The sequence below is a fragment of the Oncorhynchus nerka genome, linkage group LG6 (genome assembly GCF_034236695.1).
Source record: "Oncorhynchus nerka isolate Pitt River linkage group LG6, Oner_Uvic_2.0, whole genome shotgun sequence".
Taxonomy (NCBI): Eukaryota; Metazoa; Chordata; class Actinopteri; order Salmoniformes; family Salmonidae; genus Oncorhynchus; species Oncorhynchus nerka.
This window is the reverse complement of record NC_088401.1, coordinates 44,167,724-44,190,809: the sequence shown is the minus strand read 5'-3', so window position 1 is coordinate 44,190,809 and position 23,086 is coordinate 44,167,724. Positions and strand designations below refer to the sequence as shown.

Here is a 23,086-nt window from a genome sequence, read left to right as displayed (position 1 = left end):
GGGAATGTTATTTTTCCAAAAATTAAAATACTGCCCCCTAGTCACAAAAGGTTTTAAAATGCAGTGCATATTACATTCAGGCATTACCCAAGTTGGTGATATGGGCTAACAAACGAATCGATTCACATCAGCTTGTTTTGCAAAGTACTTTTCCCCATGTTTTGGTGGCTCATAACTTGATCCAGATGACTTTTTCCTAGGCAAACCAAAAAGCCTATCCTCTGCTACCACCACTATTCCATTGTCCTGTAAAGAGATGTCAAATATAATTGGATACAACTTTATAGTTTATGGACCCCAGGAATAGTAGCTGCTCAGTTGTAAGAGATCATGGGGATCCCAATAAACAAATCAAATGAAAGACTATAAGTCTATTAGTCTGCACAATTGTTTGACAAAAATGGAACGGATGTTACTAACAGATCATTTGTGTTTATAAAAGAGGGAGACATCACAAATCCTATCTTATGCTTTGATGTGTTTTGTGGGGGTGACAAAACATTTAATAGGCCAAAAAAATACAGTTTCTGGGGCCAGGCGGCGCAACATATCGTTTCGACATAGCATGTCGGAACTCCTCCTAGGCCTCATTTGTCAGGGCAGTATACAAGTCTCTTCCCTGACATGAATGAACAGAGTCACTTAAAGGACCTCTGATTCATTACTGCATTCCATCAGAGTAGGCCATCAACACATACAGCAAATGCATCTTCACATACAAGTAGCACATGGTTTCTGTGACAGATCAGTTTATCAAAACAGGAATTTGGTTTTGAACTTTTGCAGACAAAGTAGACATAGTATAGAATCAGATTATAAAAGTGATTACTTACTGTCCTATGAGAAAAATGTTATGACAGGAATATGGCCCTCAGTGAAACACCACTCTCAAGCTGCAGGCTGGTTATCCGCTTGAGTAGTGAGCAGACCACTGCGGTCTGAGGCTGGCGGGTTGTGCAAGGTCAGAGCCTGTACCTGACACTGCTTCTGGCTCACATTGGCAGAGCGCTACTCGCACATCATGCACGCGGCCTGAATGAAGAAAACTAGTTAGTCATGAAAAGTTCCATTAAAAATATATAATTTTTTTTGCAATGCAAATATAACTTGTTTTCTTTGACATATCTGTGATGCACAATACACAGTCAGGAATTCAGTTTCACCATCATTCAGGGTCAACACCGTAGAAAACGTTGTATTTCACATAGTAAACATAACCAACAAGAGCAAGAAGTTAAGGTTTGCTGAAAAATGTATGGGCAATAACGTTGCATCTGGGTGCTTAATAATTAGCCTTGTCCCAGCCATGACAGCCGATAGGGCAGAAGCCTATCTCCTGTTTCAGTGGTGTGAGGCAACTTGATATACAAGTATACTACCCCTTGGACAGGATGCTAGTCTATCGCAATACCTTACCACAAATCCATCTGCTTAATGTGGAGTGCTAAGCAGAGCATCAGGTCACACTTTCGTATGACTGAACTGAGGATGGCACCCAACCTTCCAATCTCAGGGCCGACAATAACCCCAACCCCACTGAGTTGATTGGTGCAATCTGCTTTAAATAAACAACATCCGCTGCAGATTGTCAGCTGCTGTAACCTAAAACCTCGGTTTTGAGTTCTCCTTCAATGATTTAAGAGAAATCACTTACCGAAACTGTCTTGGTCACTTTTAATATCGGCAAAACCATGCCTTCCGAGTTGTAAAGGGGTGGCCAGCCAGTTACAAGTCTCCCATGACATCAAGAACCATCCCGTTGGCTATATCCAGAAATAGTTTCTGATTGCTCTATTTATGATATCATAACAGTTACGCTACTACAATGAAGGCACAAGCCATAATCAAGGGGTATTCCCGAGTGGCGCAGCAGTCAAAGGCACTGCATCTCAGTGCAAGAGGCATCACTACAGTACCTGGTTTGAATCCAGGCTGTATCACATTCAGGCCTAGATTCGGAGTCCCATAGGGCGGAGCACAATTGGCTCAGCGATGTCCGGGTTTGGCCGGGGTAGGCAGTCATTGTAAATAATAATTTTTCTTAAAACTGACTTGCCTAGTTAAATAAAGGTTAAATAAAAATGTAAAATAAGATTTTTAAAAATCACTAAGTAAAACAAACATTAGGAACACCTTCCTAATATTGATTTGCGCACCCCACCCCCTCAGAACAGCCTCAATTCGTCGGGGCATGGACTCTACAAGGTGTCGAAAGCGTTCCACAGGGATGCTTGATTCCAATGCTTCCCACAGTTGTGTAAAGTTGGCTGGATGTCCTTTGGGTGCTGGACAATTCTTGATACACACGGGAAACTGTTGAGCGTGAAAAACAGCGTTGCAGATCAAGACACAAACCGGTCCGCCTGGCACCTACTACCATACCCCGTTCAAAGGCATTTACATTTTTTGTCTTGCCCATTCACACTCTGATTGGCACACATACACAATCAATGTCTCAATTAACCCAAGGCTTAAAAATCCTTCTTTAACCTGTCTCCTCCCCTTCATCTACACTGATTGAAGTGGATTTAACAAGTGACATCAATAAGGGATAATATACAGTTAGAAGTTTACATACACCTTAGCCAAATACATTTAAACTCAGTTTCTCACAATTCCTGACATTTAAACCTAGTAAAAATTCCCTGTCTTAGGTCAGTTAGGAACACCACTTTATTTTAAGAATGTGAAATATCAGAATGATAGTCGAAAGAATAATTTATTTCAGCTTTAATTTCTTTCATCACATTCCATGTGGATCAGAAGTTTACATACACTCAATTAGTATTTGGTAGCATTGCCTTTAAATTGATTACCTTGGGTGAAACGTTTCGGGGTGCCTTCCACAAGCTTCCCACAATAGGTTGGGTGAATTTTGGCCCATTCCTCCTGATAGAGCTGGTGTAACTGAGTCAGGTTTGTAGGCCTGCTTGCTCGCACATGCTTTTTCAGTTCTGCCCACACATTTCTATAGGATTGAGGTCCTGGCTTTGTGATGGCCACACCAAAACCTTGACTTTGTTGTCCTTAAGCCATTTTTCCACAACTTTGGAAGTATGCGTGGGGGTCATTGTCCATTTGGAAGACCCATTTGCGACCAAACTTTAACTTCCTGACTGATGTCTTGAGTTGTTGCTTCAATATATCCACATAATTTTCCTCCCTCATGATGCCATCTTTTTGTGAATTGCACAAGTCCCTCCTGCAGCAAAGCACCCCCACAACATGATGCTTCCACCCCCGTGATTCACGGTTGGGATGGTGCTCTTCGACTTGCAAGCCTCCCCCTTTTTCCCTACAAATATAACGATAGTCATTATGGCCAAACAGTTATATTTTTGTTTCATCAGACCAGAGGACATTTCTCCAAAAAGTATGATCTTTGTCCCCATGTGCAGTTGCAAACCGTAGTCTGGCTTTTTTTATGGCGGTTTTGGAGCAGTGGCTTCTTCCTTGCTGAGCGGCCTTTCAGGTTATGTCGATAAAGAACTAATTTTACCGTGGATATTGTCATGCCCTGGCCATAGAGAGGCTTTTATTCTCTATTTTGGTTAGGCCAGGGTGTGACTAGGGTGGCCATTCTAGTTTCTTTATTTCTATGTTTTCTATTTCTTTGGTTTTTGCCAAGTGTGGTTCCCAATCAGAGGCAGGTGTTTATCATCGTTGTCTCTGATTGGGGATCACATATAAGTTGTCATTCTCCTTTTGGTGTTTGTGGGATCTTGTTTTCTGTATAGTTTATTTGCCTTACAGAACTGTTCGTTTTTTTCACATTGTTATTTTGTTCGAGTGTTTTGATAAATAAAAATCATGAACACTTACCACGTTGCGCTTTGGTCTGATCCTCATTCTGACGAGAGACGTTTCAGATATAGATACTTTTGTACCTGTACCTTATTCAAATTATGACAATTAGCCTATCAGAAGCTTCTAAAGCCATGACATCATTTTCTGGAATTTTCCAAGCTGTTTAAAGGCACAGTCAACTTAACGTATCTAAACGTCTGACCCACTATAATTGTGATACAGTGAATTATAAGTCTAATAATCTGTCAAACAATTGTTGGCAAAATTACTTGTCATGCACAAAGTAGATGTCCTAACGGACTTGCAAACACTATTGTTTGTTAACAAGAAATTTGTGGAGTTTTAATGAGTCCAACCTAAGTGTAGGTTAACTTCCGACTTCAACTGTAGGTAACCTAACGTTAGCTAGCGTGCTAGCCTAGCTGGACCCAGCTAACGTTTGAGTCCTGTATTGAACTCTGAAAGCCTTCCTGTCAAGGCAAGGGCTGATTTCAAGGTTTTACTGCTAACCTACAAAGCATTACATAGGCTTTCTCCTACCTATCTTTCCGATTTGGTCCTGCCGTACATACCTACACGTACACTACGGTCACAAGACGCAGGCCTCCTAATTGTCCCTAGAATTTCTAAGCAAACAGCTGGAGGCAGGGCTTTCTCCTATAGAGCTCCATTTTTATGAAATGGTCTGCCTACCCATGTGAGAGACGCAGACTCAGTCTCAAACTTTAAGTCTTTATTGAAGACTCATCTCTTCAGTAGGTCCTATGATTGAGTGTAGTCTGGCCCAGGAGTGTGAAGGTGAACGGTAAGACACTGGAGCAACGAACAGCCCTTGCTGTCTCTGCTGGCCGGTTCCCTTCTCTCCACTGGGATTCTCTGCCTCTAACCCTATTACAGAGACTGAGTCACTGGCTTCCTGGTCCTCTTCCATGCCGTCCCTAGGAGGGGTGCGTCACTTGAGTGGGTTGAGTCACTGATGTTGTTTTCCTGTCTGGGTTGGCGCCCCCCCCCTTGGGTTGTGCCATGGCAGAGATCTTTGTTGGTGGTTGAAGATATCCCTCTAGTGGTGTGGGGGCTGTGCTTTGGCAAAATGGGTGCGGTTATATCCTGCCTGTTTGGCCCCTGTGGATGGGGCCACAGTGTCTCCTGATCCCTCCTGTCTCAGCCTCCAGTATTTATTCTGCAGTAGTTTATGTGTCTGGGGGCTAGGGTCAGTCTGTTATATCTGGAGTATTTCTCCTGTCTTATCCAGTGTCCTGTGTGAATTTAAGTATGCTCTCTCTAATTCTCTCTTTCTTTCTCTCTCTCTCTCTCGGAGGACCTGAGCCCTAGGACCATGCCTCAGGACTACCTAGCATGATGACTCCTTGCTGTCCCCAGTCCATCTGGCCATGCTGCTGCTCCAGTTTCAACTGTTCTGCCTGCGGCTATGGAACCCTGACTTTTTCACTGTGATTACTATTATTTGACCATGCTTGTCATTTATGAACATTTGAACATCTTGGCCATGTTCTGTTATAATCTCCACCCAGCACAGCCAGAAGAGGACTGGCCACCCCTCACATCCTGGTTCTTCTCTAGGTTTCTTCCTAGGTGTTGGCCTTTCTAGGGAGTTTTTCCTAGCCACCGTGCTTCTACACCTGCATTGCTTGCTGTTTGGGGTTTTAGGCTGGGTTTCTGTACAGCACTTTGATATATCAGCTGATGTAAGAAGGGCTAAATAAATACATTTGATTTGATATGTATTCAAACCCTTTGCTCTGAGACTTGTTTACATGTATCATCCTTGAGATGTTTCTACAACTTGATTGGAGTCCACCTGGTAAATTCACAGGATTTCACAGTGCATGTCAGTGCAAAGACCAATCCATGAGGTTGTAGTAATTATCCGTAGAGCTCCGAGACAGAATTATGTCGAGGCACAGATCTGGGGAACGGTAATAAAACATGTCTACAGCATTGAAGGTCCCCAAAAACACAGTATCCTCCATCATTCTTATATGGAAGAAGTTTGGAACCACCAAGACTCTTCCTAGAGCTTGCCTCTCGGTCAAACTGAGCAATCGGGGGAGAATGGCCTTGGTCAGGGAGGTGACCAAGAAACCAATGGTCACTCTGACAGAGCTACAGAGTTCCTCTGTGGAATGGGAGAACCTTCCAGAAGTACAACCATCTCTGCAGCATTCCACCAATCAGGCCTTTATGGTAGAGTGGCCAGATGGAAGCCACTCCTCAGTAAAATGGACATGACAGCCCGCTTGGAGTTTGCCAAAAGCCACCTAAAGGACTCTCAGACCATGAGAAACACGATTCTCTGGTCTGATGAATTTAAGATGGAACTCTTTGGACTGAATGCCAAGCGCCACGTCTGGGGGAAGCCTGGCACCATCGCTATGGTGAAGCATTGTGGTTGCAGCATCATGCTGTGGGGATGTTTTCAGTGGTAGGGACTGGGAGACTAGTCAGGAATGAGGGAAAGATGAACAGAGCAAAGTACAGAGAGATCCTTGATGAAAACCAGCTCCCGAGCACTCAGGACCTTAGACTGGGGCGAAGGTTCACCTTCCAACTGAACAACGACCCTAAGCCCACAGCCAAGACAACTCAGGAGTGGCTTCGGGACAAGTCTCTGAATGTCTTTGAGTGGCCCAGGCAGAGCCCTGACTTGAACCCAATCGAGCATCTCTGGAGAGACCTGAAAATAGCTGTGCAGCGATGCTCCCCATCCAACCTGACAGAGCTTGTGAGGATCTGCAGAAAAGAATGAGAGAAACTCCTCAAATACAGGTGTGCCAAGCTTGTAACGTCACATTCAGTAATACTTGAGGCTGTAATCGCTGCCAAAGGTGCTTCAACAAATGTCATATTTATGTTTTTTTTACATTTTTAATACATTTTCCAAAAATTTTATAGACCTGTTTTTGCTTTGTCATTATTGGGTAATTGTGTGTAGATTGATGGTAGGGGGAACTATTTCATCCATTTTAGAATAAGGCTGTAACATAACAAATGTGGAAAAAGTCAAGGGGTCTGAATACTTTCTAAATGCACTGTATACACTGTCAATTAATTTGTATTTCGGTTATGCCATGGTAGTCACTGCTAGACTGGTAACTACTTATAGCAGAGCAAACATGTTTGTTTGTTCGTTGTATCTTTGACTGACTTTAGCTAAAGTAAGCTAGCTAATGTTAGCAAATAAGAGTAGCTCAATCTGGTAGCCTTCTATTCCACCCTTGTCTGGAAAACACTGTTATTATAGAATTGGCGATATAGCTAATTCACTATTTGTTTGTGTGTTGGTAACGTTAGCAATGATGAATGTGTATAAATCTTCTATGGTTGGTTAGTAGCCAGTCTCAGCTGAATAGCAATCATGACGCCAAATTTAGTGACGCTAGTTAGCTAACAGCAAGCAGACAATATTGAAATGTCCATGTTTGGTATGGTAAGCTAGCCAGTCTAATATAGATCAATACAATTAGTGGGTGAGGTGGTTAAATTGTGCATTGTTGTGTACTCTGTTGTAGGTGGTACAGAGTGTGATTCCAAGTTGAAGGTTAGTTTGGCAAAAATATTTACAAGCTGACGGCTAAGATAGCTCAATTTACAGTAAGCATGGTATTAACATGAATTGGGTAGTGTTTGTGTTATGGGGTTACAGGTGGTTACATGTAGCCTGAGGACCACAGAGTCTCTTCCAGACCATGTAATCAATTTAGTCTACCCCTCTTATTTATCTTAGTAAAACTCGTATCTAGAGTCATTTCACAGTGCACTGCTGAAAAATACCCCAAAGCATTTTGGGTACACAACTATGAGGGAGCAGACACACCTTGAGGTTATGGAGCACAACAAGATTGTGGGACAGAAACCAGCAAGGGACGCTGAAAGTTATAACATCAAGACTACAACAGTAATGACACAACCACCTCGTTATTCTCTCTGCAGATTCTCAAAACACAATACAAATCCATGTCTACAAAAAGCCCCTGCAAAAGGCTGCTATTGACAAGAAGGATCTGGCAAAGTCAATGGGCTGGGGGTGATTTACAGACAATACTTTGAGATGAGGAATGGGGTTTTGGTTGTTAAGGGTTGTGCTTAGACCAGCGTTTCCCAAACTCTGTCCTAGGGACCCCAAGGAGTGCACGTTTTGGGTTTTGCCCTAGCACTACACAGCTGATTAAATTTATAAACTCCTTATCAACATTTGGTTATTTGAATCAGCTCCTGTGTAGTCCTCCACAGTTAATGTGCCACCAACCTCCTGTGTTCAGAACGACACCTGTTGAGATATTGCAGGTGGATAGTGGGAAACTGTCACTGAGGATAAGGTGGGACAAACCTGCATTAGCATAATGGACGAGGTTGAAAGGGTGATCAGAAGGACATCCTGTGGTCACGGCAATTGGGAAATGCAGGGAGCGAGGAGTGGGAAAGCAGAGGGTGTATGGGTGGACAATTGGGCAGAAGGTGGTAGAATATGGACTGGGGGAGAGAGAGATGCATTGGGGATCTTTCCTCTGTGGCTGTTTTGTAGATGTGGACATGATTGAGGGCAGGAGATAATGGGGTGAGGACGTGAGATGGTGTTTGGAGAGATATATAGATAATTGGTTTTATTTGTTTTTAAGGATATATACAGATGGTTCAAAGGACCCAGTCAGTAGTAGGGTGGGGGCAGGGGTGTATATCCCATATTTCAATGTTAGAATATGTAAGCGGTTAACTAATTCTGCATCAGTTTATGCGGCTGAGTTGATGGCCATGATAGCTTTGAGATGGGTGGAGGAGGTGAAACCACTCAGAGTGGTGAGCTGCTTTGATTTGCCTGCAATGTTGGGTAGTGTGAAGATGGGCAGGTCAGAAAAGGGAGACTTGTTTGTGGAGATGATGGGATTGGAGAGGATGGGAGTGGTAGTAAGCTTTTACTGGGTTCCCATCGGGTTGTGGGTAATGAGAAGGCCGATGTGGTGGCTAAGAGTGCTGTGAGGAGAGAGGGGCTATTTTGCTGAGGTCCCGCTGGGCCGTAGAGAAGTCAAGTCCTTGATCCGGGCAAAAGGGTTTGGTCTTTGGCAAATGAAATGGGATGCTAGTAATAAGGGGAGACAATTTTTACGCATGTATTGGTCAGTAAAGGAAGAGGTGGGGAGTATGGGATGTAGGAGAGAGGAAGTTGTGTGGAGTAGACTACACTTTGGGCACACAGGGTTTGAATGCCACATTGTGGATGATAGGGAGACATGAAACAGGTCTGTGTGATGAGTGTTTAGTGGAGGAAAATGGTGGAACATGTGTTGATATTTTGTGAACTGTATGACATAGATAGGGAGAGATTGTGTGAAGGGGTTGGGGTTTGGGTGGTGTAGTGGTAAGTGGTGTCTAGGGCTCTATTTCACATTCTTGGAGGAACAGGACTAGTGAAGAGAATTTAATTTAGGTAGGCCGTGACTGGCCTCACACCCCAGTACAGTAGGTGGAGGTGTATGCACCTTAAAAGTTGGCTGTGATCTGCCAACCCAATCCCAAAGGACAGAAGAAGCTGTGCTTCAACAAGTGATTGAGAAGGTATGCTGCTAACTTCCCTTAGTTTTAAAACTATATTATTTATCAGTTGATACATCTATGACCAGTCCCTCAAACAAAATGTTGAATGGATGGCAGAAGTGGATGCTGAGTTCGAATCAAGCAGCGCATCAAGCAAAGTTGGTGATGACAAATGTTCAGAGCGGAAATTGATGGCGGAAGTGTATGCTGAGTTCGAATCAAGCAGCATGTCGAGCAAAGTTGGTGAAGACTAATGTTCTGAATAGACGACAGTAGTAGCGAAAACTGGAACAAAAAGGAAATTGTTTAAAATTGGAGTGGAGGATACGTGTATGAATGATAATGAATCGCTTCTTGTTGGGATGTGTTTGTTGAGTAAGGATGCATATGTGGGAAACCCGTTTGAGGTGTCAAAAATTGTGAAGTATGTGCTTGGAAATGTAGAGTCTGTCAGAGGGACCAGGAGTGGTCTTAGTTTGATTTAATTGTACATCTGAAGAACAGAGGAAGATTGCAGTGAGCCTCAAAAGAATCCGGACAACAGAAGTTTTGTGTTTTGACTTCGTAGTAGAGCACCCGTCAAAGGAGTCATCTCGGGGGTGACAATGGATGTTCAGGTTGAAAATTCCTGGTGTAGCTGGTGCCTGGCATCTGACCCACTGGGTGAATGGAGAAAGGTAAGAAAGTCTGTTGGTCAATCAAATCTCCTATGCGGAGGAAATGAAAGTGATTGAGAAAGCAAGTGATTCTAGTGAAGAGATTGTAGTAGACGTACCACAGCCTGTAGTAAATGTTTGCTGCCAGTCAAAAGATACCCTGTGTGTTAAAAAGGTGGATTGCCACCATTATAAACTGTACGGCACAAGTCTCGAAGTCTAAGAAACTGGACATGTTTGTGGCTGGGGCAGAAACGTTTTTGGGACTTAAGGATTTTACATCTGAAGACTTGCAAAGTTGTACAAGCGCCTCCCTCCCAGGTTCCCCTTGAGCCTGTGTAGGGATCAGATCTGTTTTAACAGAAAGTTGTTTGATTTAGTTTTATTAATCTATTTTGTTCCATTTTTGGGAATCCTGTTTCCATTCCCGCACAGTAGGTGACGGGATGCACATGAATGAAATTGTGCGATCTCCAATGTACCATCGAAGAGGTCAGATAAAGAAGAACATCAAGACGAAACAGGTGCTATACAAGTGGGATGCACTGTTGAGTGCTACATCCCGAGGGGTTCGTGCTGATTATACGGAGATTGTGACAGCTGGTTAAATGGCGTCCCTTGAGAAGGCAAGAACAAGATGCGTGTCAGGGGAAGTGCAGTATTATCATAAGGAGAGTTATACAGAGGAAGAATGGAGGGAAAAAGAGAGGCAGAGGAGGTCTGAGAGAGGGGGGGAGAGGGTGAGCTTGAGTCAGTTATAAATGGTGGATAAAAGGAGATGGTTTGTTAAAGAAGAATGGTAGAAAGTGTAAGCAGAAAGAGTTGAAGGAGAAATGGAAGTGAATGAGGGCGAAGTATTGGAGGTGATAGGCGTGTTGAAGTTCTCAGAGCCCGAGGTTTGCACCAAGGGTCAGGATAAAGGTGAGGAGTGAAGTTTATGGAAAAAGTGGGCCCTTGCCTTTTTGCTGAACCATTTGAGGTTTCAGGCTGGGTGAAAACAGAGTTGGGTGCTGTTGAATCAGTGAGGGTATCTAGATGTGGTATTGTGATAATTATATGTTTCTGCTGGTCAGAGCGAGCAAGCACTCCATGTTAAAAGAATGGGGGCAAGAGATGTGGATTGTTTTGCTCTCAAGAAAAGGGTGCCATTGAAAGGAGTGAATACTGGGGTAACGGTAAATGTGAAAGCTGACCAACTGAAGGGGAAGATTCCCGGTGTTTGTGATGCTCGTCGTTTGGTGTGACGCAAATAGGGTGGCGTGAGTGGAGAAACATGGTTGTTGTCTGTTTTTTAAAAGTTTTGATGTTGTCTTTGCCTGACAAAGTGAAGTTAGGATATATAAGTTATCCTGTACAAGCTTTAATGCCAACTACATTACGGTGGTACATGTGTCAAGCTTATGGGCATGTGGCAGCAGTGTGTAGGAGGGAGCCTCCTAGGTGTGCAGAAGAGCATGAGACAAAGGAATGTGTAGCATTGGGGAAAGTAGTGGTTTGTGTTAATTGTAGGGGGCTGGGGATCAGAAATGTCCTGTATGAGAGGCAGGTTGAGGTTTCCAGGGTTAGAGTAGTGCAGAAGTTGTCATATGCTGAGGCAGTGAAGAAAGTAGAGGAAGATGGGCCAAGGGGGAGGGATCCTGAGAGGAGTGGTGAGAGTAGTCGATCTGTAACAGTACATAGGGATCCACCAACAAGGTATATATGTTTCAGTAAGATTTCATTTTTGGTATTTATATTAATGGTTATCAACTGTACAGCAGGGATGGAATGTAAGTTGCAGAAAATAGAGGTTGTGGTGGCAGCTGTAGAGAGGTATTTGGGTGTGCAAGTCTTGAAATCAGAAGAGTTACAGGGTGTGTTAATGTGGTGGTGTCCCATCCTTCCAGGTTGTTGGCCTGAAGTAGGACTAAATACATTTTAATAGTGGAGTATGGTATTTATTTTTTTGTGAGTGTAATGTTAGATGGTAGGGTATTTGTTGTATTTTCTTTTTTTGTAGAAAAAAAAAATTAAGCAAAGTATAAGGAGTTATACTCCAGTCTAGTAGGTGGCAGTAATGCAACATTTATTGGATGCCAACGGCCTTTAGATCTCATCAAGAAGGACCATAGAAGAAGTGATTGAGGAGGTAGGGCTGCTGTTAACCACCCTTAGTTTTAAAACTAGATTATTTATCAGTTTATTCATCAATCACCAGTCCCTTATACAAATGTTGAATTGTGGTGTTGATGTTATGTAAAAGTAAAGCTGATCCCGTTTGTAAACCAGGAGCTAGAGCTTGTGTAGAGCGTGTTAGCATTGCTAGCTAAATTAGCTACCTTTGTTGGTTGCTAGCTAGCTAGTTCTCTTTGCTTTGTTAGCTAACTAGCTCAAATGCTAATTCTAGCTAGTTCATGTTTTGATTCGCCATTGCGTTTATTAATTGTATTGCCAGATACATTAGCTACTTGGTTAGGTACATGTCATGCTTAATACACCGTGTTAATTTCCATTTTGTCGTGATAAACCAACGCCTGATGAGCTTCCCAGCTCAGACCCAGCTAATATTAGCTAACTTACGATATTGTAGCTGACAAGCAGTTTTGTGATTACAGCAGCTAAACGTCAGCAGCTAAACGTTAGCTAAATATATTTTTTTCCCCGTTACGTTAAGCAGATGAACACAGAAAGAGAGGGGTTGAAGATTTGATCCATTTTACAAGCTAATATGTTACAAGTTGTCAACAACATTATGCTTTGACTTTGTGGTTAGGGAGTGGATCTCAGAATATTGTTAACGATAGACTATGGTTTGTGTTCTTCAGCTGCTGTGTTCTGGTCATAAAGGTTAGTTATGGCCAATGGTTTGTTGTTTATCAGATGTGCGAAAACTTTTTATGTAACTTAATTGCTTTATTTTTCTCTCACCAGATTATTGTTAAATTGGTCCAAGAACTTCGCAATCAGAGTTGGAACGGATGTAGATTTTTCAGTGTGTACTACTACTACTACTGTAACATTTTGATTTCACTCACACCTTCCCTATCGCGACATGAGCAGTACAGTAAGTACAGTAAGTCCTCACATGTGCACCCAGGGCCACGTGATAACCCTCCAACACCTTCAGTTTAATTTTCACAGACATTTAGCACAGGTGTCTGGTTTCTAAGAAGCAGTGCTTTGTTGTCACAGACACAGAGGAAAAGAAGGACTGGAGTCCCTTCAAATTCCAGACGCACGACCAAGAGTAGCAGAGTCACCACAACCAGTGTGCGACCTCGTGCTGCAGCATCAGCAGCAGTCCCAGAGACCATTGATGTGCTGGAAAGCAGCAGGACTGAGAGTGGGTAGCAATGGCTTTATGCTTTTCTCTGTCATTTTGGTTGATTATGGAAATTCTAACCAGTCTATTGGCTGTGCAGGTGAGGAGGTGGTGGACTTGACATGTGAAGGTTCTGAGTTGACTGTGGTTGACTTGACCAGCAATGATTCTGTGGTGGTGAGTTTGAGCTTTCTTTATGCAAATAATGATATATACAAATAACTGTTTTTAATGTATTTATAAGATTATGCTTTTATCACTGTTGTAAAGACTGAAATGTTGACATATTTGTTTCTTTTCCACCACTGCGTGATTGCAAATTGGGAAACCAGGTTGTCGATGAAGGTAATTCATTGCTTTTCCTCAATTGCAACAATTATATTTAGATTCAAATATGTTTTGGTCCTCTAATAAAGCAAGCATTTATTACTATGTCAAGCATGTATTTTTCTGTGAGTTTGTCTATCTGCTTGTGTCTATCTCAGGGCCTCATGGCAGACGTGAAGCTGACAGTGAGAGTTATGTACTGAGCAGTGATGAGGAGGAGGATACTAATGGAGGCCTCAGTGCCGACCTCCTGTCCTCTCTACAGGCCAGCAGTAGAGCCAGGTACTAAGCCCCACAACCCCTCTGACTATGATGATCTCTTCAGATGGCAAATCAAACTTTTTTTAAATCAATTTTATTTGAAAATTGAAGCACACAAATGCAATGTCATCCTCATCTATCCATTTATCCACTCATAATATTGGCCACGTGACCACTGAAATCAAGACCTTGAGTTAGGGTACACCCTGATGGTCTCTTGTCCTCCATAGGTCTACTCCAGGGACAGTCAGCTGCCCAGTGTGTATGGACGCCTATGCTGAGGTAAGCGAAGCATAATTCAACATGTGTGTGAAGGTGACTATGTCAAGCTGTAATTGCTGTGTAGCTACCAAGAATGTGAAGTTGTCCCTTCAACTAAGATGGAGCTCTTTCTCTTCTTCCTCTAGATCATTGAAAGTGGGAGGCTAGTAGTCTCCACAAAATGTGGTCACCTGTTCTGCAGTCACTGCCTCCGCGACTCACTGTTGAGATCCCACACTTGCCCAACCTGTAGAAAGAAACTGACCCACAAGCAATGCCACCCCATATATATCTGACATCAAACATCCATAAGACTCACCCATTGGTTTCACCCTCACCAAACCTGCAAAACCTTTAATTATACCTTCTCATATCACTGCCCCCTACTGGATTTAAGAATAATTTACACATTTACATACACATCGGACCGATTTTGTCTTCTGCAATGAAAGAAGCAGGAGCATAGGGACGCACTCTTATGCCAGCGCACATTCACTTAGATTTTTGTAATTTTCTTCCACTGATTAAGCTAAAAAAAAAGTTTTTAGCTCTTTTAAGAAGCCTGCCACTCAAGTGCAATGAGAACTCAACTCGAAAGTAGAAATGTCTGTCGATTTTTATTGCTGCTGAGTAGGTGGATGTCTGAACGTTGGGTGTTGCTTGAATCTGGTCATCACCATTGTAAATATTGTTCTATGTTTTGTATATATGGTTGAATGACAAGTTAAGGTGCGCCTAATCTGTAAGGTTCAATAAAGGAAATGTATGATTGTAAAGGTTTGTTACATGTTTTGCTCACCCAGATAGTTTATTCTCACAGCCAGCCTGTCTGTGACCGAGACTGTGAGAAGAGACAAGCCCAAACGTAGGACATTGCATTGTTGAGCCCTCATGCTGACTTGCTAAAAAGCTTCTTCTTTTTTTATTACATGTTTTCACTAACTTTTACATTGAATTTGTAAAGTTTTAATTATTTTTTTATTCTGTACTTACATGTAACTTTGCTGACTCCGTTGTGACACGCATCCCCTCAAATGTCCACTAAGGGGCAGTATCTTGCGCATGCATGGTCTGTTGTCCAATAATAATAATGATCAACGATAATGCAGTTTCCTCTCCATTCTCAGTGCAAGGGGTGTGTTACTTAATTAACATATTACCAAACACAGGATTTATTTCTTGGACCCAGAATAATCCTAGTCCAGGACTAAATTATCTATGGAGATTTTACATGGAGTGTGTTTCAGTCCAGGATTTGGCTTTAATCTGAGTTTGAACAACTGTCCCTTTCTCATATATCTAATTTTCTTCAAATGACAATTTTCTCTTATGTTGTTGACCTTATTTCCTAATGTTGGCGCAGTGTGTATTTATAACACCCAAACCATACCATTTTAATAAATGATCAGTGTCATATTACATAATGAAAATAGAAGTTCAATTTACCAATTCAGTGTTATTACTTTGGAATTACATAATGCATTCCGTACATTTAATTAGTGTTTTATTATTATTAATATATTTTGGTTTAATTATCATGACGTAGCCATGATGTTAATAGCAGAACTGCCCTAAGCGAAAGAGTTAAATTCTTGAAATGTGTTGAGTAGCTACTTGAGCTACTCTGTGATTGGGCAAAAATTCCGAGGTCGGACGGACCGCAGTTCCCACTAATGCGGTCGATTCCTTGATGGCAAGGTATGTTAGATCAATTATTGCAGTAAATTCATTAGATGTAAATGGTATTTGGGATTAAAAAAGAGACAACTGCTTCTCTTCCAAAAATGGATAATGGTAGGAGTTAACTGTAACGCGAGCACAGGGCTTTTATTTAGTTTTGACGCACGCTCGGTCCGGTGTGTTGGGTCTCGCACAAGCGTGATGTGATGACGGTCAATTGAAATAAAACTAGCCATATTTTAGCTGCATGTTTGACATTCACGTTTTCTAGTGTTATTTTTCATAGAGGGTAACAATGTATCCAGTAACTGAGCCACGGATACTTTGAGCGAGGGGTGCGTGCAGTTCAACTTTTAGTGTTAAACTTTTAGTGGACATTGATATGTTAATTATTTGGATTAAATCACCTTTATTGTAAAGAGAATGTAATCATGATAAACTTGTCATTAGTGGGAAACCGATTCAAGACAAATCATTGCTGCTGGACGTTTCAGGTAAGTCCCTAACTTGTATTAATATGAAAGTGTTATTGGCCCTGATCACAGTGTGATTATTTATAAGCCGTTGATTTTCGAAGGATGCAGGTTTGTTGTAGACCTGTAATAAAAAAATGCATACGTAGCCAATTGGAATACTTTTTAACTTTCAATTTATACTACAGATTATTACTTATGTATTACTAATAGAATAATACACAACTGTATTGCATAAATCAATATTGTGTTAATCATAATTATAGTTCTGCTATATTACCTTACAAAACTATTATTTGTAGTCCACATCTTGAGTGTAGAATATTTTAATTCCACTGATTCACCATTCATGGATCTATGTGTGTATGAGAGTGGATGGGGCTTAGGTCTTTGCTTTCTAACATGTTTAATACACAGGTAGATTAGCTGTAGCCTATACAACAGCATCTACACTATATATACAAAAGTACGTAGACATCCCGTCAAATGAGTGGATTTGGCTATTTCAGCCACACGTGTTGCTGACACGTGTATAAAACACGAGCACGCATCCATGCAATCTCCATAGACAAACATTGGCAGTAGAATGGCCTTACTGAAGAGCTGATTGACTTTCAACGTGGCACTGTCATAGGATGCCACCTTTCCAACAAGTCAAATTTCGGCCCTGCTAGAGCTGCCCCGGTCAACTGTGTTGTGCTGTTATTGTGAAGTGGAAACGTCTAGGGGCAACAACAGCTCAGCCGTGAAGTGGTAGGCCACACAAGTCAACAAAATGGAACCTCTGAGGGCTGAAGTGCGTAGCACGTACACGTACACCTACACTCACTACCGAGTTCCAAAATGCTTCTGGAAGCAACGTCAGCACAGGAACTGTTAGTTTGGGAACTTCGTGAAATTAGTTTCCATGGCCGAGCAGCCGCACACAAGCCTAAGATCACCATGCGCAATGCCATGTGTCGGCTGGAGTGGTGTAAAGCTCGCCTACAGTGGAGTTCTCTGGAGTGATGAATCACGCTTTACCATCTGGCTGTTCGACGGACAAATCTGGGTTTGGAGAACACTACTTGCCCAAATGCATAGTGCCAACTGTAAAATTTGGTGGGGAATAAATAATGTTTTTGGGCTGTTTTTCCTGATTCAGGCTCCTTAGTTGCAGTGAAGGGAAATATTAACGCTTCAGCACACAATGACATTCTAGACGATTTTGTGCTTCCAACAGTTTGGGGAAGGCCCTTTCCTTTTTTCTGCATGACCATGCCTCCGTGCACAGAGCGAGGTCCATACAGAAATGGTTTGTTGAGATCGGTGTGGAAGAACTTGACTGGCCTGCACAGAGCCCTGACCTCAACCCCATTGAAAACCTTTGGGATGAATTGGAACGCCGACTGAAAGGCAGGCCTAATCATCCAACATCATCGCCCAACATCAGTACCTGACCTCACTAATGCTCATGTGGCTGAATGGAAGCAAGACCCCTCAGCAACATTCCAACATCTAGTGGAAAGCCTCCCCAGAAGAGTGGATGCTGTTATAGCAGCAAAGGGGGGACCATGATTTTGGAATGAGATGCTCGACGAGAAGATCTCCACATACTTTTGACAATGTAGTATGTAACCCATTCTAAGACAATGAGAGGAGGATATGTGTAGTTCCCCAATAGCTGATGATTTAACAGTCAATTAAACGCTTGTTATGTAGATGTATTTGATCAAAGATTAAATGGAAAACTCTAAAGGATTTTCATTTTGGATTTCAATTTACTTGTTTGTTGTGCAAACTGGCAGAAAGAACAACTCCTCTAACCAGAAACATAGGGACATATGGACAAAATAAGAGCTCCAACTCATTTGATTGAAGTTCATGAATAAAAAGCCTATGTTGCTTTTCCGGAAACACATTTTATAGTGCTGGGGACAGACGTCTTGTGTTTTTCATCTGTTAAATAATTAACAACTTATTTTATTGTTATTAGTTTCGACTGTAATTCTGTTATATTTCCTCAATGCCTTGACAATGCCACTTCCAAAAGAAACTTCTGTGAGAAATATCATTTGGTTGTAAAGCATAATATACAGTAGCTTAAGATGTGATATGGATAATAACAATGTGTTCTTGCACCTCTCCTCACTCTGAATTTACTTTTTTTCTTTCTCTAAGATTTCAAGTGTTGAAGCCTTCCATCCTGAAAGAATGGGACTTTTATGCATTTGCCTGCTCATTTGTGAGATAATCCTGTTGTCGGACTGTGCACGGGGTGAGTAGTAACGTAGTAGTAATGAACAATAATAACTGAGTGTTTTAGTGGATCTGTAGGCAACCATCTTCAAAAAGTGCCTCACCGCAATGAATGATATCTACTACAAGCTGTACACAATTGTGGTTGTGTAACTCCAAGTTGGTGGTATTGTCCATTCAGGCCAAGGGCCTATCTTCCGTTTTCTAACGTACCTTGCCTAGATCACACAGACTTTGGGACAGTAACCTTTGGGATACCTGGTGTGCAAGTGTCAAGTGAGGCATGCTGATAGAGTGTAGTCCTGACCCTCCTGCTGCACAATCTGAGCTGTCAAACCTAGACTCAACATGCCGCTGGTCGTCTGCTCTGGCTTGCCTGTCTGGGGAAAGCAAAGGGGCATGGGGGGGACCCAAACACACGGCGCCCAGGCAGATTGGATCGGTGAGAGCCCTAGCCTGAACAATGCAGCATTCACAATCACACAGTCGAGCCGTCATGGAGACGCTTAGGCAAAAGTAAACAGAGACCCATAGAGAGCAATGTGATTAGATTAGGCAATTATGTTTGTTTGCTGTGCAATGCCACCGCGTTTCCGACCATGACCGGAGCAACACGGCAAGGAGTCCTGTGGGCTTAAAAAGTAGAAGAGACAACTTGTCTTCCTGGTGATGGTATCAGAGGGGTTTTACTCACTAGCTTAGCCTAGCTAGCGCCTTATTGTGTACACAGAGGGGGAGAGAGACTAAACGTTTCTCTATCATGATGGCATGCGGATATTTGAGCAAGGAACTTTTTACCTTTTTTAGTCTGATATGACACGTTTGATAAGACTTGTGTTGAAGGGTTGTGTTGAAAACAAAATACCTCAGAGGTACTGAGACAGAATCAGAGATTATTTTCCAATTGAATGTCAGATTCTTTGCGCTCTATTTTTCCAAACACTGTGATTTTGACGAACTGTGGTGGGTCAACAACGGCTACTCAACATACAGCAGAAAAGGTTGAGTCCACATTAACACACTTCTCCTCATGGAAAACATTTCCTGACATAAAAATCAATATTTTGTGACCTGAGTTTAATACCTTCATATGTGAACTTTAGGAGAAGAAAAGGAATGGACATTCAAAACTACAGGACAATTAATACTTTTTTTTAAGGATTTTTTTTCTAGAGAAAGAGTCCAGGTTGATTTGCTATGATATGGAACGTGGCAAAAAATGATCCCCCAACCCCATTTGAGCGCTCCCCTACTGACCAAGTTTGCTGTTCCTGGTGTGTCCTTGTTGCACGGGGAATGCAGAACATCACGTCAGATGACAAATATTTTCCGCTGCAAGCGGAAGCACAGTTTGGGCCCGGCTGCCAGAGAGACATGTGAACCGTATACGCTTATGCAATGATTCTGGGTCTGAGTCTGAGCAGCGGAAAGGTGAGGATTTTACTCTGTTTGGTGCATGCCTGAGAGAGAGTATTCATGCATAAATGTGGGCATTAATGTCTGTGCTAACTTTTAGTTATTTATTTTTATTTAACCTTTATATTTAACTAGGAAAGTCAGTTAAGAACAAATTCTTATTTACAATGACGGCCTACCCTGGCCAAACCCTAACCCGGACGACGCTGGGCCAATTGTGCACTGCCTTATGCGACTCCCAATCACAGTTTGTGATACAGCCATTAATCGAACCAGGGTCTGTAGTGGTCGCCTCTAGCACTGACATGCAGTGCCTTAGACCGCTGTTCCTCTCGGGAGCCCGACTAAATGGGGAAAACAACGAAGTCATGGGATGGTTGCCATAACACAATTTAAAAAAAATTATGATCACAAATAAAATACAACTGCATTCATTTAGGTATCACTCTTTTGACTCCTTATGACGCACATGATTAAACTAAGTACATTTAAAACTCCATCCACACTGGAGGCAAGATGTGGTGGGACCCAGCTATAAGCACAGGATCTTGGTGCAGCAATGGTAGACTAAATACTACAGCATTGCATTTAAACAAAGGCGACAGGCAGCCGTGTGGACGTGTGGGGGCTATTGGAGGTGGAACTGGTGGGTTTGTAGGGGCCTGCTGTACACTGTACAAACTAGGACCACCCTGCAGCTACATGCTGGTGTGTCAGTGAGAGGCAGCCTTCCAGGATTCATGATTGAGCATCTGGACACGTCTTCAAGAGCAGTCAACAAAATGGGCTGATGCACAAAACACATACACTGAGAAGAAGTACTGTCTGCTTGTCTAACTTTCTTGTATTCGTCTGAGCCTTTTAAAAGTCAATAGAAACTGAGATGAGGAGTAAGCAGCTCATTTTTAGAATCTGCTCTTTCTCTCCCTCAATCTCTCCCTCCTTCCATCCTTGGGCTCCCGAGTGGCACAGCAGTCTAAGGCCCTGCATCTCAGTGCAAGAGAGTGCGTCACTACAGTCCCTGGTTCGATTCCATGCTGTGTCACATCCGGCTGTGATTGGGAGTCCCATAGAGCGGCGCAAAAGATGGCCCAGCATCTTCTGGGTTTGGCCGGGGTAGGCCGTCATTGTAAATAAGAATTTGTTTAACTAACTTGCCTAGTTAAAGGTTAAAAAATACACAGAAAATCTCTCCCTCTCCTCCTCACACTGCAGCAGTTTATGGCTAGGTCTAAGCCAGAGGAAATGTGTGAAGTTAATTTAGTGTGTTGGAGAAACATAGCTGAACCATTGGGTAGCCTTTTGTCACTTCACAACCCTTCATAGCTCTGTAGTAAACTAGAGAATATCGACAGAGCCCGGGGTGTGGGTTTAAACAAACAGTAGATAAAGTTTGAATAGGGATCAATGCATATGTCTAGGTAAAAGGCAATGCTATTAACAATGATCATAAAGTGTGTATATTGAGACATGTCATAAAATGTAAATATTGCAATGTTATAATAAATTCCTATAGTAATTTACATCTAATGGTGCAAACAAAATGTAAGGCACAAAACCATCAGGCAAATCTCACACATAAACCGTTTTCCAGACGTGACAAACATAGCTGAGTGTGAGTAAGGAATGAGAGATATGCTCCAAATTCTTCTCAATGAGGAGGATTGATCCATAGAGAAAGGCTGCTGTCAGACTACAGGCCATCAAGTGGTTATTAGATTGCCAAATGGTGTTTACACAGCCACCATCTTTCTCTCACCCCTTCTCATTAGCATTGGGCTGCTAATCATATTCCTTAGTAATGAAGCTGTATTAGACAGGAGGTCGTACATTGATTTAAGACTGGGAACAGCATGTTGATGATGTGGTTATTAGTAAATACAGGCTGGCTTCAAAAATAACTGAATTGTCCCATTAAATGGGAGCTCGGATAAAGTTAGCTTAGCACCCCTGGTGTTTGGTTTTAATGTGTCCATCAAGACACCTCACGGGGTAGGTTGATGGGATAGGTGTTGTGTGTGTGAGCATGCAGAGGCGCATGGAATGTGGAGTAGTGTGCCTATATTCTGAGGAGAGCTCCCAACACACAAGCACAGAGCAAGAGAAATAAGAGGCATTTTAATGAGCAGGACAGCAGAGAGAGGGGAGGCATTTTACTGAGCCTGAAAGCAACTGAACAAAGTCTGAAGTAAGTGATCTCACCATTTCACCCCACCCAACCTTTACCATCAGCCTCCACCTGGTAATTGCTAAGGCAACATGACTTCACAGGACTGTGGCCACAAATATTAACTGTGCCGAGAGTACGATAAAAATAAGAGCGAGATGGACAAAAATTCATATTACAATTTATCACGATAATGCTAAATTGAACGATAAGTTTATAACAATGTGTACCACTTTTTAAAATGTTATATATTACCCTTAAAACTACTACTACTAATTTGAATGTTAGCTTTCAATTGTAGCTTTCAATTGTCCCATTAACAATCACCCATATTAGCGAACTTATTTTATTTAAAACTTCACATTTCTCTACTAGGGCCCTATAGGTTATATATCGTAAAGAACAATATCAGCAAAATGTCCACAATAAGTGGTCGGTTTGGCCGGTGTCAATCATTTTCGATGTATCATCCCAGCTTTAGTGTACACACACATAGCCTTTGCAGTACAGTTGAATAAAGGAAAAGAGGGAGAGTTCTCCAGCCAACAAGTCCAACTGGCCTACTATTTTCCTAAGTCCATGTAATCCTCCAGTCTTGTCTGACATGACTTCCACTTGGCTAGCCAACCTCTGGGCCAATCAATGTTGCAAAAACATCAACCACTGAAACTAATGCAGTGTTACATCTACATTTTTATTGTGGCTGTTAATTTGTGAATATATTGGAATTGTGCCACTCACTCACTCACTCACTCACTCACTCACTCACTCACTCACTCACTCACTCACTCACTCACTCACTCACTCCACTCACTTGTGCCACTCATTCTCACTCACTCACTCACTCACTCACTCACTCACTCACTCACTCACTCACTCACTCACTCACTCACTCACTCACTCACTCACTCACTCACTCACTCACTCACTCACTCACTCACTGACTGAC

General features: G+C 42.3%; 2 protein-coding genes across 5 annotated transcripts in view; both read left to right on the top strand.

The window, feature by feature from the left end:
* Positions 1-12,054: 12,054 nt before the first annotated feature.
* LOC115130472 (E3 ubiquitin-protein ligase RNF4-like) lies at positions 12,055-14,939 on the top strand. 3 transcript variants are annotated; one of them, XM_029661652.2, is made up of 8 exons: positions 12,055-12,141; positions 12,924-13,056; positions 13,185-13,335; positions 13,415-13,491; positions 13,647-13,659; positions 13,800-13,923; positions 14,133-14,184; positions 14,310-14,939. In XM_029661652.2, exons 2-8 carry the CDS (start codon positions 13,045-13,047, stop codon positions 14,457-14,459), a joined length of 579 nt encoding a protein of 192 aa, XP_029517512.1. In that variant the 5' UTR covers positions 12,055-12,141; positions 12,924-13,044; the 3' UTR covers positions 14,460-14,939. The 3 variants fall into 3 exon arrangements, with proteins under 3 accessions (XP_029517512.1, XP_029517509.1, XP_029517511.1); XM_029661649.2 differs by having other exon boundaries at positions 12,924-13,065; XM_029661651.2 differs by lacking the exon at positions 12,055-12,141 and adding an exon at positions 12,150-12,839 and having other exon boundaries at positions 12,924-13,065.
* A 102-nt stretch (positions 14,940-15,041) lies between these two features.
* Positions 15,042-23,086, top strand: part of fgfrl1a (fibroblast growth factor receptor like 1a) — a 67,852-nt gene continuing 59,807 nt past the window's right edge. Inside the window, exons 1-3 of one of the 2 annotated variants that reach the window (XM_029661647.2) lie at positions 15,042-15,861; positions 16,294-16,337; positions 18,477-18,573. In XM_029661647.2, the coding sequence (XP_029517507.1) occupies positions 18,510-18,573 (64 nt within the window). In that variant the 5' untranslated portion in view covers positions 15,042-15,861; positions 16,294-16,337; positions 18,477-18,509. The remainder of the gene's footprint in view (positions 15,862-16,293; positions 16,338-18,476; positions 18,574-23,086) is intronic. The other variant, XM_029661648.2, reaches the window with a different exon arrangement.